Here is a 17,674-nt window from a genome sequence, read left to right on the forward strand (position 1 = left end):
ACCTTGAGCGTGGATTGGGTCCTGCCCTTATCCAGCAGCTCTTGTAGGAAGGAGAGAACCTCCGTCACCCCACAGTCTGGGGGTGATATGCCACGAGCTGTGCACCAGCTAGAGAACACCGACCATTTTGAGGAATAGAGCCGTCTGGTAGATGGGGCCCTAGCCTGCGTGATCATGTTTAACACTCCCACCGGGAGGTTAGCGGGTACCTGTTGATAACCCACACATGTAGGGACCATAGCTCTGGGCGAGGATGCCAAATCGAGCCCTCGGCCTGAGAGAGGAGGTCCCTCCTCACTGGTATTGGCCATGGGGCAGTGCTTGTCAGCTACATCAGAACTGGGAACCAGGCCTAGTTCTTCCAGAGCGGAGCCACGAGTAGCAGTGAGCATCCATTTTCCCTGATTCGCTCTAATAACTGAGCGTGACGGGGGTAAAAGCATAGAGCGGGCAGCGGGGCCAGACATGGGCCAGCGCATCCCTGCTCTTGGAGAAAAACTCCGGACAGTGAGCGTTTTCTTGAGACGCAAACAGTTCTACCTTCGCTCTGCCGAACTTCTTCCACAGCAGTTGGACTGTCTGCGGGTGTAGAGACCATTCTCCTGTCGGAACATTGTTCCTGGACAGTCTGTCTGGTCCTATATTCAGGTGGCCTGGCACGTGCGCTGCTCTCAGCGAGCGCAGATTGTGCTGAGCCCAGACCAGGAGGCGCTCCGTCAGCCTGTAAAGGTTTCGGGACCTGATACCTCCTTGGCGATTTATATAGGCCACCACCGTCATGTTGTCCGAACGGACCAAGACGTGGTGTCCTTTTATCTGGGGACAAAAGCGCCTCAGCGCGTTGTTGACTGCCATCATCTCCAGGCAGTTTATGTGTAGAAGCTTTTCCCGTTCTGACCACTGGCCGAAGAACGGTCTGCCCTCGAGCAGAGCTCCCCATCCCGAGGTGGAGGCGTCCGTAGACACCACCTTCACACTCGAGGAAGTCCTCAGGCTTGCACCTGACCGGTACCAGTCGGTCGCTCTCCAAGATTTCAGAGCTGAGACGCATTTCTGATCGACCTTGAGGCGAAAAAGACCGGAGGTCCACGCTCGACGCGGTACTCGCGCTTTCAGCCAGACCTGCAGTGGGCGTGTGCGAAGCAGACCCAACTGGAGTACTGATGATGCTGAGGCCATAAGACCCAGCATTTTCTGAAACTCTCTGAGCGGGACTATAGTGCCGCAGCGGAAGGATTTCGTCATGCGCTGATTATTCAGTCTGCACTGTGGCAGTTGTGCTGTCATAGACAGCGAGTCCAGTTCTGTGCCCAGAAAAGATATTCTCTGACTGGGAGACAGTGAACTCTTCGCCCAATTGACTTTGAGACCTAGATTCTCGAGATGTTTGAGTAATATGTTCCTGTGTTCTATGAGCTCTGAGTGTGATCGAGCTAGAATCAGCCAATCGTCCAAGTAGTTCAAAACTCGCATACCCCGAAGTTTCAGGGGTGCAAGCGCCGCATCCATGCACATCGTAAGTGTACGGGGTGCTAGGGACAAGCCGAACGGCAGGACTGCACAATCGAAATGAGTCGATTTTATGAGTGCGAGCCCTGGAGGGCGCTCACGGGCGGACACAAGACTTACAACATAGCCGGTGTGTGTCGGCTTTATAGGTTTTGTCCCCTGGGATAAAAGTGTAGCAGAGCAGGCAGTGAGTAGGTGTGGGCACTGTTTTGTGGGCACATTTCCTACATTTAACACTCGAGCGGCATACGCCAGCTCTAGAGTGGGCTCTGCATGAGTGAATGACACAGGGGGAACCGTGCTTGTGTGTAGGGGTGAACACTGGGAAGCGGGCACATTTTGTACACTCAAGACACCATCGGCGTGAGCCGGATAACCAGAGTTGTACTCTTATGAGATTTATCTGAGTTGCCATAGAAACGGTGTTTGGGTGCAGGCGAGCAGGTTGTACAACGCGCTCGTTGGCTGCAAAATACACATCTGCAGTCGCCTTTTAAGGGGACTGACAGAGCGAAAAGCTTTGACGGCATAATTTTTATCTGCCGCCAGACCCAGGATTCGAACACAGGTCTCTGGCGCGAAAGCCTAAGATTCCGCCACTGAGCCACAGGGGGAAACACATAAGCTTCCAGTTCGCGTGAGCATATAAGAGAGCGTCATGTTTTGTGTCGGCGTTTGTTTGCAGGCGTGCGTGTATTATAACAGGCTTGTTTACTGCAATATTAATATTTCCAGCCTCCCGAACTTAAGAGGGGACTGAGAAATGTGTGAGAATTAGAGGTTGGTCCGGCCTCGGCGGGACTAAAAAACACTCTCTCTCCTCTCTTCGCCGGTGAGTGAGGCACGCGGGGTGCTGAACATTGCTCGTGACCGTCCACTTTGACATCCCTTGTGAACGGCGCAGTTTGCGCGGCTCAAGCAAAGAGAGAGAGCGGGAAGAGGGGTCGTAATAGGCGAATAGCCAGAGAACGTCAACATGTCTTGTGACAGCGTTTGTTTGCAGGCGTGCGTGTATTATAACAGGCTCGTTTACTGCAATATTGACATTTCCAGTCGCCTGAACTTAAGAGGGGACTGAGAAATGTGTGAGAAATGGAGGTTGGTCCGGCCTCGGCGGGACTAAAAACACTCTCTTTCCTCCTTTCGCCGGCGACGCACGGGGTAGCTTTCTTGTAACGTAAAGAAACTAGCCCAGTGACCGTCCGCTTCTGACATCCCTTGTGAACGGCGCAGTTTGCGCGGCACGAGCAAAGGGAGAGAGAGCGGGAAGAGCGTCATCATGTTTTGCGTCGGCGTTTGTTTGCAGGCGTGCATGTATTATAACAGGCTCGTTTGCTGCAATATTGATATTTCCAGTCACCTGAACTTAAGAGGGGACTGAGAAATGTGTGAGAAATGGAGGTTGGTCCGGCCTCGGCGGGACTAAAACACTCTCTTTTCTCCTTTCGCCGGTGAGTGACGCGCGCGAATGGGGCGCAAGGGCGGGGTAGCTTTCTTGTAACGTAAAGAAAACTAGCCCCGTGACTGTCTGCTTCTGACATCCCTTGTGAACGGCGCAGTTTGCGCGGCTCGAACAGAGGGAGAGAGAGAGCGGGAAGTGAGGTGCGAGGCATTTGAAACAACGACTCGGAGGAAATTACTCTTTTAGAAGAGTGTGTTGCAGCGGCGAGAACACACTAGCAGAGAAAAGGATATAATACGCCGGATAGCGTAGCAGGAACGGTGACTGAAGGCGGCGAGTTGTCGACCAGCGGCTTCAGATGCAAAGGCTCGTCCCGCAGAAGGCTTTTTCTGACGGCGCGGCTTCTTCCTCACAGGATCCAGCGATGCGAGAGTTTCGCTGAAGAGATGAAAAATCAGATTCTATCAGCCTGTCGAGCTGTATTTATAGGCCTAAGCCACGCCTGTTTCGGTGGGACGTGATGCAGTGGGCGCAAAGCGCCCTCATTGGATCTGATGTCACGAGAGGCCTCTCTCGATAGGCTGCTGCAGTTGCCGCAGGTCAGCCAATAGGCACGCGAGCTGCATGCTGCTGCAACGCGTTTTACATTATTACAAAATTAAGGATAATTTTTGGCTTCAATATCTCGCGGAAAAGAGATTTTCCCCTAGCGTAAGATACTTACGCAGTACGAGAGACCTCTCGTAAGAGAACTCTAATATCACATAACATGCAATACTCCAACTGAATAAATCGTCAACAGAAAGATTTACAAGATTTGGCCAACAGCCAACATTTATCCATTATTTTTTATGAAATCTTACCTTAACTTTACTTGTGCAGTTTTCCACTTCTTTCAATTCTCCAAACAACAATCCTCCGCTCTCTTTTCTGTGGCTAATTTTACATTTAAAGGGCCGGAAATAAGAAACCTCCAACCAGTTTGAATTTAGCCAGCTACAAATACAATAGGCTCCATGCACAATCGCCCAGTTACATCCGGTGCGTCGGAAGCCGTCTTTGCATTCGGTGGAGATAATTAAAAAAAAAAAAAGAGAGATCAACTACAATTTACTTAACTTATCTCTAACAAAGTAGAAGCCTAAGGGTTTTCTAGGGTTTTTTTTTTTTTTTTCATGAATGCATAATAAAAAAGGGTTGGAAAAGGTTAATTTTAAAATAAAAGTAAAATGCTCTCATACCAGTTTGTGCTGATTTGTCATTAATTTACTCACTCATAAATTAATTTATCAATTGATATACAGATAGGCTATTGTTATTTATAAAAAAAAATCATATAAATTTCAATATTTAGACAAAATGTAAGACAAATTAAATATTTATTTTTTATTTTTTTTTATTTTAAGAATATCAGAGTCAAGCAGTTTATAAGATGACACTGCCTTACAGGTGAATGTGATTTCAACAAATATGTTTCTGGATAAACATCTTTGTTAATCCTGCATTTCAATCAACAAATCATATTTGAGTGACAAGTTTACACTTTATGTTAAGTTTATGCTTACAACCAGGGTTTGGTGCTGGTTATTTACCTGTCATTTCCCTCTTTAAGGATAAGTTATGTGTAGGGTTAGGGTTTCTGGACAGGAATTGTGTTCCAAGATGAAAAAAAAAAAAATTGACCCAAGAATATGTCCTGCTTGAAACCACAGCAAAGATTTTTACATACAGCAACTCACAAAGTATCTCAGTGTAATATTCAGTTACGTTCCAAGACCATAAAAAATAAAATAAAAAATCTCAGTCAGACACTCTACCAACATGTACAACTAGTTAACTGACTGTAAGAGCTAGTGCACGTCTGTGTTTGTGCTGCACAGTACACACACACACACACACACACACACACACACACACACACACACACGTTGCTTACTGTGCCATAAGGCTTACACCCTGGTTAGCCAGTGCTGACTGTGCCATTCATTTGCCAAATGCTGTCCAAATTATTTTGCAATGTAATCGGGCCATATTTGCTATGACATGTGTGGGCCACTTTAGGTTCACATTCATTATTTATCATATGGGCCACTTCAGGCTCACATACATTTAGTCCGGGCCATAAGAAGGCCTGCAGTGCCGCAATTACTAAAAAGAGTGTGTTTTTTCTGAACAAAAAGAGTTTAAACTTTCCATAAGTCTTATGAAGTATGTTTGTGAGTCCAAAAGGAATTCCATTTGATTCTATTGAGAAACTTCTGCGAACTCTGGTGAGTTTCTGTGTTTAAAGAAATGTTTAGTTGATGTGCTTTAACTGATTAACGATCAAAATTGTATATATGTTATACTGAATAGAAAAAAAACAGTCAGAGTTAAAATGTGATGTTTAATGAAAGTCAAAATGTTTTTTTTGTATTTAAATTCACGTTATACAAACGGAGATCGGGGAAACTGATAGATTTGATTCTTGATACATTTATTTTATGATGTTTCCTGTACACATATGGAGGACAAATAATGTATTTATACATGAAAGTGTATTTTGAAGTTGCAGATGATAAATCTGTGTGCTTAATTAGTATGCTCGCGTGTACTGACGTTAATCTCACGTGTACTGATGTTAATTAGCTGAGCTAACACGTGTATAAACATGTGAGTGATGCTTTTGCGATTTCATAAGGAGTTTATTGAATGAAGAAAAAATCATATTTGAATTTTGAGAGATGTTAACTGTGAACTGTAAATTGTGTTTTGTGTAGACTGTTTTTTTTTTGTTGTTGCCTGATTCCATCCTGTGAAAAGGTCTGTGAAATGAGCTGTGAGCCAAGGCGAGCCAGTCCATGATTTAGAGAAGGTCCTACTGCATTCTACTTGACGTCCAACCCGGACCAGTTTGCATCTGTTTGCATCGTGGGATTCCATTCAATTACAGCTAAGCTGTTGCTTTATACACACACTACCCGGGTAGTAGAAAAAAGGCCTTAAATACAATTAACTTTACACACACACCAATTTTCCAAGGAACGAGGAGAACTTTGGACATTTTATTTTTCTTATTTTCATTTTTTTTAATTCTTGGACTTTTCGTACACAACCTAGACTAAATACTGCTTTTCCCCTTTTCAGAGTGTTGTGACGAGACCTCAATATATTTGGCATTTTTTTTATTTAATTTGTTCTATGTACAATAAATGTGCTGGCTGTTGCTGATCTACACTATTTGGCCTAAACTTAATTTTTATCCTCCCAAGAGTCGAACCTAGTTCTAAATATTTAGTGATACAACTCTTATGGTGTTTGGTTGACTTTGACAGTGTTACACTGGTAAAAATGTTTAGTCGGTCTGTAGAGGATGTAGGAAACTTTTTCCTTCTTCGAAGCAAAAACCAGGAGACTTGGTTCTTTCTTCAGCAGGATTTTTTATTGAGAACACGAGCTGTCGGTAGCTGCAGTCACCAAAGTCTAAAGTAACATAACTTGGCATTTTAGGAGGAGGGACTTTTGAAGGTGGAGACAAATTCAAACAAAGCATGTAAATGAGTATACAGGTTTAGGTAAAACACCCTAGACTGAGGGTCTGGCCAATCCTAATTCAATCAGCATAACAGTCTATTGCATTGCTAATCCAATCAGCCTAACGATTCAACGTCTGGAGCTGGGACTTTGGCTCCAAGAGCCATTTGGGCTCCGAAAGCCATTTGCAGAACAAAAGGTGAGATTCTCAGTGATCAGACTCATATCAAGTGAAAACCGGTTAGGCAGGTTATCTGGCTTGCTCAAGAGAAACAGGCCCAGTCAGCATAACACTATCATTCAAATTGCATAGACAAATCATTCGTGTGCTAATCCCATCAGTCTGAGTGAAACTGGGACTCCAAGGGCCATTAAAGACAATGAGGAGAAAACAGGAATTGCAACTTTGCTGAGCTGAATCATTATCTTAACCTTAAAAGCTAAATACAATATTCTTTACCGTGATGTTATGTATGGAAGCATATTTGAAATAGATTCTTAAAATTTGTTATTCTTCAAGGAGAAGAGACTTCATCCACAGAACAAAGACAATATACTGTAGATCTGTGCATCAGCAACAGACACACACATAACTAACTTCATATACAATAAAACAATAACAATAAAGATATTCTGTGTATAAAATGTTAGAGAGATAATGTAAATGTTTAAAAGTTGCATGTAAACTTTATATCTTTTGAAACATTTATGTGCTATACTTGACAATCACGTTCATGATTAGAAATATTTTAATAATTATGGATGAGTTCAATCCAAACATTATTATATTTGCAGGCCTGATACTGAAGATTTCTGCTGACACTCATCTGAGCTTCTTCCTCTGTTCCACCTTTAATTACAACTAAACCATCATTTGGCTGAATAATAAACCAACATGAATCATTCAATATCACATGTTTCTAATACGCATGCTAACACACACGCTGCTTTATTTAATTGTGAAGTCTGAGTCTCTTCCACCTGTTTGAAACACATTTACACATTTATTTCTCCTCATAGACAGTAGTGAGACTCTTCTGTGGATCACCTGATGGTTTCTGTTCCTCTCATGATGATTTCATAGATTTAAACCTTGATGTAAACAATCCACTGACGTTTGGCCACTGATCTTCATCTACTCTGTAAAGTGGAACAGAAGAGAAAACAATCAGTGTTCAGTGGAACAAAGTGTACGGTGTATGGAATAAACCACAGGGAGCAAATACAAATGTTATTTTGAGTTCAAACACAAACCTTTAGTTAAAGCCGTTTGTCCTCTTAGTTTAAACATGTTTGTAGGCTCTAAGTAAATAACTAAGAGTAAAGTAAGTGTAAAGTAGTGTGACGTGTTGCTTGTCACAGTAAAAACACACTAGAGACAGAGACATTTCTCATGTGAGCTGGAGCTAAAGCTGGAACTGCACTGATGTGTGTGCAGCGTTTTCCTACAATCTGACCAAGTCTATTTTCACACTGAAATGATTCACTTCTACTGACACAGTTAATAAAGCAGGTGTTGATTTATAAAGCTGTGACAGTGAGCTTTTGTTCTCTTTCCTCCTTTGTGTTAAACATTTCAATAACTTCACATTTTGTTCTCACACAAACCCTTTGTTGCAATAAAGCTTACTGATAATTTCCTTTCACAAATGGTTGAAAGGTTTGTTCACATATCAGAGGTAAATGAAGATCTCTTTAATATCTCAAAGTGATGTTTCCTCACCTCAGGACACAGTTTGAGTCTCGTATTACATCTCTGAGCCGCTGCTTTGAGTCTCCTATCTTATTGAGTCTCAGATTAAGCTCTTTTAAAAACTGCAGTGCTTTTGAGTCAGTCAAAGACTGAGTTAAAGAAGAAACACCTGTAATGCCACAGTCATATAGACTAGAAAGACACAAACAGAGGAAGAGAGATTATATTACAAACAAATCATGAATGTGAAGAATTTTACACAAATATAAAGTGAACTCGGACTCATTGTGAGATATTGAGCATAAAGTGTTTTAGTTTAAAAAACAACATAAAAATGTGAGCAATAGGGAAACCCAGAAAGTGCACTGCTATAAACAATGAAACATAGGCCCTGCTGTCTTCAAATAAATAAACTTCAGTCACACTGTAATTGCTGTACAGTATAATGATACTAACTGTAGTTTCTCCAGCTTGAATTGTGGGTTCATCAGTAGATCACTGAGGTTTTTCACTCCAGAGTCTCCTAGTTTATTCCCGTTCAGGTTCAGCTCTCTCAGGTGTGATGGGTTTGATTTCAGAGCTGAAGTCAGGATGAGACTCTGTTTCTCTGTAATACTGCAATAACTCAGACTGAAGACAGAGAAATAACAATAGTTCATATCTATGATGATCATCTTATTGAAGAGCTACAGCAGCATTTAGTTTCCAATAGTCTGTTCTGAAACCCAGTCACACTAGTTCTGTGCGCTGGAAGACACTGTTTCTTCTCTTTCATTTTTAACTATTTTTTAACTTTGACGTCTCTATTCTTTATTCTCTGTTGAAAAGGCAGATTTCTGCATGTACACAATCAGTACATTGTATCAAATAATGGGAATTAAACAATTACTATCTAGATAAAAGAAATAAAAAAAACATAAAAATGTGAGCAATAGGGAAAACCCAGAAAGTGCACTGCTATAAACAATGAAACATAAGCCCTGCTGTCTTCAAATAAATAAACTTCAGTCACACTGTAATTGCTGTACAATATAATGATACTAACTCTAGTTTCTCCAGCTTGAACTGTGGGTTCATCAGTAGATCACTGAGGTTTTTCACTCCAGAGTCTCCTAGTTTATTCCAGCTCAGGTCCAGCTCTCTCAGGTGTGACGGGTTTGATTTCAGAGCTGAAGTCACATCAGAACAACCTTCATCTGTCAAATCACAGCCTCTTAAACTACATTAGAAGAGAGAGAGCAGAAAATAAGACAGAAGAAAAGAAAACTCTTTATTCTGTAAAGTCACATCATCTACATAAGCAAATAAAACACAGGAAGAGAGATCTTCATCTTTATTTCACCAGATCACAAAATACTAAGGTGAAAATGTTTGCAGAAATATAATGTGAATTTAGACTCATTGTGAGATATTGAGCATAAAGTGTTTTAGTTTAAACTGTTGAAGTGATTTTAAGTATTTTGATTCTTGTATGTGAAGGTGACTGACCTCAATCTCTCCAGTTTACAGTATGAATCCTTCAGTCCGTCACATAAGTGCTTCACTCCTGAGTTTCTTAGATTATTCCTACTCAGGTTCAGCTCTCTCAGGTGTGACGGGTTTGATTTCAGAGCTGAATTGACATCAGAACAACCTTCATCTGTCATATCACAGCCTCTTAAACTACATTAGAAAAGAGAGAGAGACAGAAGAAAATAAGACAGAAGAAAAGAAAACTCTTTATTCTGTAAAGTCACATCATCTTCATCAGCAAATAAAACAGAGGAAGAGAGATCTTCATCTTTATTTCAACAGATCACAAAATACTAAGGTGAAAATATTTGCAGAAATATGTGAATTTAGACTCATTGTGAGATACTGAGCATAAAGTGTTTTAGTTTAAACTGTTGGAGTGATTTTAAGCATTTTGATTCTTGTATGTGAATGTGACTGACCTCAATCTCTCCAGTTTACAGTATGAGTCCTTCAGTACGGCACATACGTGCTTCACTCCTGTGTTTCCTAGTTTATTCTCTCTCAGGTCCAGCTCTCTCAGGTGTGACGGGTTTGATTTCAGAGCTGAAGTCAGGATGAGACTCTGTTTCTCTGTAATACTGCAATCACTCAGACTGAAGACAGAAAGAGAAAAGGAAATGAATCAGATTTATGATGATCAACTAACGTGTTTACCTTCATCCAGCACTTTTGCTGACAAATAAACAGTGAAAACCAGGTTCAGGTAACATAGAGAAAGACTACACATTGTTAATTTAAGTATACTACCAACATTGTGACAATACAAATGTTGTCTTGATCTATTTATGTTAGTTTACACATTCATTTCATATAATTTTTAAAATGTCATGAAACCCCCTAAAACACATTTTTTGAGATGTGAACAGATATGTACAGGCTGCACATCACTGAAAATAATAAAAGCACTCATAAGTATTACCAATAAGTGGAAATTGGTTATTTTTGTGTTTTTCTGAGCAATTTTGTTCTTCCGGGCTGAAAAGTAAAGTGGAAGCGACGTCACGGTATCTGATGTAAAAGCGTGCTGTCGGAGCGTGTGATTGGCTGAATGTGAGGTAGAAGCGTACTTTCGGAGTGTGTGATTGCCTGAACGTGAGGTAGAAGCGTACTTTCGGAGCGTGTGATTGCCTGAATGTGAGGTGGAAGCGTGCTTTAGGAGCATGTGATTGGCTGAATGTGCGGTAGAAGCGTGCTTTCGGAGCTTGTGATTGGCTGAATGTGAGGTAGAAGCGACCTTTCGGAGCGTGTGATTGGCTGAATGTGAGGTAGAAGTGTGCTTTCAGGGCGTGTGATTGGCTGCCGGGGCTGAAGAGAACGATTCTGTCAGTCAGCCGGTTCTGAGCGACTCTCTGCATTTATTCATGAGAAAGAGCTTGTTCAATCCAATCACTGCGCTGTATTACTCATGAGATCATCGCGTCACAACGGAGAATTCAAACAACATGTGGAGCATGAGAGCGGTTTCTGCCGCGATGAGTTTAACAACGCTCGCAACGCGGATCATATAGTTCATATACGGACCGGAGCAAGCGCTTTTAAAGTTTTTATGGACATATTTCATATACTCTAGTGCTCTAAACATGAACCAGCACCGCTCTTCTTCAAATTAAATATATGTGCAAATAAAGACACTGATACAGCCGTACATCTGATCATGAATGCGATGATAAAACGGATTATTCTGATACAAAGAACACAATGATGTAGACGACAATTAAAAGAACAATGGACAAGAGTAACTATGTCTTTATTATTTCTGTGTTAAACTGACACGTGTCATTTGTTCAGACTCAGAGACTATAGTGCTCATAAATGTAATGAAAATATTATTAGATCTTTTAAACATTCTTCTGCAATTCTCCCTCGTTCTTGTGAGTGTGTTATATAGGGGTTATATTTTTAAAATGCATCAAGATGCCTTCAGATCCATTTATTTTATTTCCCTCTGCAGTCATATTTTAATATTCATGTGTCTGTATAATGAGTGTGTTGCAGGTCTGTGTTTTATTGGTTGTTGTCTCCCCTTTACCTGCCCTCTACACTCCCACTTTTCCACAGCTTCACACACACATTTCCTCAGACTTTTCCAGCTCTGAGATGTGAACGACCAGCTAAAACAGGGGGTTTCATGACACTTTAAGGTTCTTTCGTGTCAATGTCACCTTTGGTTTGCTCACTGGGAAAAATGTGGTTCATTGTGTGCTTAATAGTGTGCTTAATAGTGTCTGTGTGTATTTCTTGTGTGCTTAATAGTGTCTGTGTGTATATTTAGTCCTCATGCAGGGCCGTACACACCATTGAGGTCCAGACCTTGGTAATTTTTCTACGTGTATAGACCTTATGCGCCAGAGAAACAAGCGCGCAGCATCTTTAGAATATTGTCTTTGAACTTCTGTTTTTGCGGTCGCTCTGTATATTTCCATGGCATCGCTGTCGAGGAGTAATTAGCTGGTGAAGTGGATTTACTTATTGTAGAGTTAATGAAAGTTATCATGAGCATGGTAATGTTTTAAGCAGATGTCTTAAATGTCAGTAGACCGGGAAGATTTTAAAACGAGCCGTTCATTCATAAATATGCAAGATCGCAGAGAAAATGCAGACCGGAAGTCAAAAGACAACGAGCGCAGCTGAAAAGGGGCTATATATGGTCTATATAATGAAGGTTGTGAAATAATTGCTTAATATTAACTCTACTTTGGTGCTGTAATGATATTGCACATCACCACGATAAACGACCTCATCTGAGCTGCTTCAGCGGACTAACAACACTCGTCAATGTCAAAATGTTTGAGATGACCAATCAAATCAAAGTAGGCGGGCTTTATGTTCACAGAAGCTGTGAGTCGAGCACGAATTCCAGCGCGACGCTTCACGACACGCTTCAGTTAATGGTCATAAAGTGTGAGGTATGATGTAAGCAGCGAAAATAAACAGCTGTTTTATGATAGAAGTTTTAAACAACCCACAGAAATAATCAGTTTGCAAAGACTGTATCAATCAAAGCTCAGCTTTGGGAAGGGAAGACATACAGGTGAAGATAAGGAGACTGAGAGAAGAAAGAGAGAATGTGATGGAGATGAGAGAGGAAGAGCAGGTATTGCATACTGTGCCCAGGGTGAGATTATCATTATTACAATGGATTCATATTTAACACAGATAAATGTTCTTCGCTAATACAGCGGAAACTATGAGCTCAATTTAACAGCACAAGCACCTATTAAATATATTTCCATAATAGTATTATTGTATAATAATATAGTATAATATATTTGTATACCTCAAATGTGTTCGAATATTTCACCAGTATCAGCACTGGGACTTTTCACTGTATTACTCCACTTGTCTGTGTTTGTGCAACTTGCATCATTAAGCCAGTAGGGGGCGACACATGACTGTCTTTATGAGTGAGCAACTGAACCATTAATTGAACTGATTAGTCCAAAAACATTGATTCATTCAGGATAGAAACAAGTTGCTGAAACTGATCTTTGATGCTCACACATATTGCTCATATGCGTCTGGACTAGAGGTCTGCTACCCGACCCGAGCCCGACGGGTCCCGAAAAATGTGCGGGTTTCGGGTCGGGTTCGGGTTAATGTTTAATGAACAGCCTCGGGTTCGGGTCGGGTTCCGGTTTGTAACTAAGAAAAACTAAATAGGTTTTTTTTTTCCTGCTTGCTGTGTTGTGGTGACCGGCACGCGCGCGAGAGAAAGTACATGCGTGCGCAGATGTGCAATGTGCATAGGCTACACAGACTGTCGATGCCGTTCTCTTCTTTCATAACTCATACTGAGAAGGATATATTTGTGTAAATAGTTTTGCAACACTGCGTGAACTTTTTAAAGTTTAAAGTTTGAGTTCCAGAGAAATTTGTGACTGTTACACCTGTTCGACCTCAGCAAAGTTACGTAATTGGTAAGTTTTTCTCTTACTGCTGTACTGATAGGGCCGCTGCGCCTACATGTATTTGTTTACCGTTTCAAGCAATCATTAAATACAACATATTGCAAAAATGGTATTTGCTGTGAGAAACAGAGTGGACCTCGGGTTCGGGTCGGGTTCGGGCTTAACATGTAAATGTAATTGTCGGGTTGGGTCGAGTCGGGTTAAATGACCGCGGGTACGGGCCGGGTTCGGGCTTCAGTTTAAAGCCCGTGCAGACCTCTAGTGTGGACACAGAAGGATTGCATTGGCGTTTGACTGAAATGTAACATCTATGCAAAATAACCATTGAATCATTTCTCATTCCTGTTTGTAATAAGTGATTGTGTTTTGTCAACAATAAGCATAACATTTCTGCATTTCAATTTTGTATTGTGGATTATTCATTGCAACATTTAACCTGATTCTCATGTTTAAGAATCTGTTTTCTGCTTGACAAATATTTTATGCTACTGTCCACTGACATGCTTTTAACATTACCATCAACATCAATTGGGTCCTCAGTTTTTATAAAATCCTGCGTAGGGCCCTGCCTTCATGTTACCATTGTCTTATATGGCGGAATATATGGCAGAAATGGCGGTGCGTACGGACGCAGCGGCTTACAGCTCTCGCTTTTGGTGCATTTTTGTTTGTTTTCTCGTGTGTTTTTTGTTTGTTGCTTCTGTGAAGCATAATTACAGCCGTCAGAACTTATTAGACATTGGATTTCAACACAAGATTACAGTCACACCTGACTTTTATCGCACACACAATATCTCGAAGGATATCACCAGACCACCGGGATCTCCGTGGATTGTTGTCGGTCCTGGCAGACGACGCAGATGGCGTCGGGAAAGAAAACAAAAGCGGGGCTGCCGGGCCGGCCTTCTTGCGAGACTCAGAAAACAACCACATAAGCCTCCTCTACCAAGTATGTTTCTCACCAATGCAAGATCCATGGCTCACAAAATGGACGAACTGGAGCTTTACATCGCCGGGAACCACTACATCCGCAATTGTTGCATTATGATAGTATCTGAGACCTGGCTTCACCCAAGGATCCCAGACGCTGCAGTGCAGCTGGCGGGTCACACTTTACATCGCTGTGACAGAAACAACGACTCTGGTAAGAGCAAAGGGGGTGGTGTGTGTATATTTGTGCACAATGACAGGTCAAACAATAGTATAATCCTAGATAGCCACTGTTCTCCGGACCTGGAATTCATGACTGTTAAATGCCGACCGTTCTTTTTACCGCGAGAGCTAACAGTAGTGATTGTCACCGCTGTTTACATACCACCCGACGCCAATGTTAGCACAGCTCTCGCTCTCTTGCTAGATGCCATAAATAAACAGCTATGTGCTCATTCCAACGGAGTACACATTATAGCTGGAGATTTTAACCAGGCAGATTTGAAAACAGTACTTCCACATTTCTTCCAACATGTTAAATGTCCGACCAGAGGGGATAACACACTGGACCGTGTGTACACCAACATTAAACATGCGTATAGAGCTATTCCTCTCCCTCACCTAGGCCACTCAGACCACCTCTCTCTGCTTCTTACTCCAGCATACATCTCCCTCAGAAGATGGAAAACACCACTCACAAAGACTGTTTCTATATGGCCCGAAAATGCACTCTCTCAGCTCCAGGACTGCTTTACACACACTGACTGGGAAGTCTTTAAACATCATGACCTGGCTGTTCACACTGAGGCGGTACTGGCCTACATCAAGTACTGCATGGACAACGTCACAGTGAATAAAATCATCCGGGTTTTTCCCAACCAGAAGCCTTGGATGACCAGCCAAGTCTACAAGCTCCTTAAAGACCGGAAAGCTGCTTTCAGGTCAGGTGATAGAGCTCTTTACAGTGCTGCTAGAGCCAACCTGAAGAGAGGAATTAATGATGCAAAGAGGGACTACAAAAATAAGGTAGAAGATCATTTCACAGACTGCAAACCACAACAGGTATGGCAGGGATTCCAGCACCTAACAAACTTCAGAGGCAGCAGCTGTGCAGCAGGAAACAGCTCGACTCCACTGGCAGAGGAACTGAACTGCTTCTTTGCTCGTTTTGACAAACCACAGCTGCAAAAAACCACACCACCTCAGCCTACACCAGACCCTGGTACCCCCCCACTCACTGTCCAGGAGCATGAAGTGAGGCAGGTGCTTAGAACAGTGAACACACGGAAAGCTTCTGGCCCTGATGGCATTCCAGGGAAGGTGCTCAAGGGATGTGCTAATCAGCTCTCAGGAGTCTTCGCAAACCTCTTCAACCTCTCTCTTACACAAGCTTCAATTCCATCCTGCTTGAAATCCTCCATAATTATCCCCATACCAAAGAAATCAGCCATGGATAGCCTCAATGACTATCGCCCTATTGCCCTTACACCGATCATCACAAAGTGCCTTGAGAGGCTGGTGTTGCACCACCTGAAAACCTGCCTCCCCTTCACCTTCCATGAACATCAGTTTGCTTATAGAGCTAACAGATCAACTGAGGATGCAATAGCCATAGCTCTCCACAATGCGCTGTGCCATCTGGAACATCAGGAGAGCTATGTGAGGATGCTTTTTATTGATTATAGTTCAGCCTTCAATACTATCATACCGGACATCCTCTTCAGCAAACTCACAGATCTGGGCTTTCCTTTACTCACCTCTAATTGGATCAGGAACTTCCTGACGGACCGCCCTCAGACTGTTAAACTCGGTCCCCATTTCTCTTCCACCCGCATGCTCAGCACTGGCTCCCCTCAAGGGTGCGTGCTGAGCCCAATTCTGTACTCTCTCTATACGCATGACTGCTGCCCAGTCCATCACCAGAACAACATCATCAAATTCGCAGATGATACTACAGTGGTGGGTCTAATCTCAAAGGGGGATGAGGCTGCCTATAGAAATGAGATCCTGAGATTGTCAGAGTGGTGTTCAGCCAATAACCTGACACTAAATACCACCAAAACAAAGGAAATCATCCTCGACTTTAGAAGGCACAGGGAAGACCCCACTCCCCTCTACATCAATGGAGACTGCGTAGAGAGGGTTCAAACATTCAAATTCCTTGGCACAACCATCTCAGCAGACTGAAATGGTCAGCCAACACCACAGCAATCATCAAGAAGGCACAGCAGCGCCTTCACTTCTTGAGAGTGTTAAAGAAGAACAACTTAAAGGAGAAGCTGCTGGAGACTTTCTATCGCTCTGCAGTGGAGAGCCTGCTGACATACTGTATCTCAGTATGGTACTGTAGCTGTACTGAGGCAGAGAGAAAGGGAATACAGCGGATCATTAACACCGCGCAGAGGATCATTGGCTGCCCTCTTCCCTCCCTGAAGGACCTTTACAACTCCCGCTGCCTCAGCAGAGCCCAGAACATTGGAAAAGACCACTCTCACCCTGGTTCCCACCTGTTTAAACTGCTGTCCTCTGGTAGGCGCTACAGATGCTTTAAGTCAAGGACCAATAGACTCAAGGACAGCTTTTTCCCCAGAGCGATAATTACATTGAACACACATATGTACTGAATACTCGGATGCACTGACATCTTACTCAGTACAATATGTGTATTTATGTATCATATTTCTGTGCAATCTCCATTTCTTTATACCTTCAGTCTAGTACAGTCTTGTATTTCTGTGAAATATCTTCACTTTTTGTGCAATGTTTTTTATATTCTCATTCAGAGCCAGAAGTCTACCTCATATTAGGGCATTAACCATTTTGACAAACTGTGGCTTATTATTATTATTATTATTATTATTACTCTTATATATATATATATATATATATATATATATATATATATATACAAGCAACTCTTTCTATGTTCTTTTTCTTTATTCATTGTCTTAGCTTAAATATTTTAATTGTACATCACTTCGTATTATGTATATTTTTATTTATTTATTTTTATGTACCATGCACCTTATGCAGAAGCTCTGCAATTTCGTTGTATCTTGTGTACAATGACAATAAAGAAATTCTAATTCTAATTCTAATTCTGTCTGGCTTTGTTCCCTGTAACTGCTGTTGGAGACCTTCTTGTTTCTCAGTCAAGTCTTTTTTTTTTTTCTTTTTTTTTTACGTTTATTTGAATAAAGCTGC

At 42.0% G+C, this 17,674-nt stretch overlaps 1 protein-coding gene across 4 annotated transcripts in view; it reads right to left on the reverse strand.

Annotated features, from left to right (window-relative positions):
• Window positions 1–17,674, reverse strand: part of LOC311087281 (uncharacterized protein) — a 180,046-nt gene that overhangs the window by 42,728 nt on the left and 119,644 nt on the right. For 2 of the 4 annotated variants that reach the window (XM_084120578.1, XM_084120579.1), the window contains exons 25-30: window positions 10,052–10,225; window positions 9,606–9,779; window positions 9,163–9,336; window positions 8,574–8,747; window positions 8,148–8,309; window positions 5,250–7,564 (exon numbers count right to left, since the gene is read on the reverse strand). In XM_084120578.1, coding sequence (XP_083976704.1) covers window positions 7,492–7,564; window positions 8,148–8,309; window positions 8,574–8,747; window positions 9,163–9,336; window positions 9,606–9,779; window positions 10,052–10,225 — 931 coding nt within the window. In that variant the 3' untranslated portion in view covers window positions 5,250–7,491. Of the gene's footprint in view, window positions 1–5,249; window positions 7,565–8,147; window positions 8,310–8,573; window positions 8,748–9,162; window positions 9,337–9,605; window positions 9,780–10,051; window positions 10,226–17,674 lie in introns of those variants that run through there. The other 2 variants (XM_084120580.1, XM_084120581.1) reach the window with 2 other exon arrangements.

Source organism: Abramis brama, assembly GCF_963993115.1.
Source record: "Abramis brama genome assembly, chromosome: 7".
Classification (NCBI taxonomy): Eukaryota; Metazoa; Chordata; class Actinopteri; order Cypriniformes; family Leuciscidae; genus Abramis; species Abramis brama.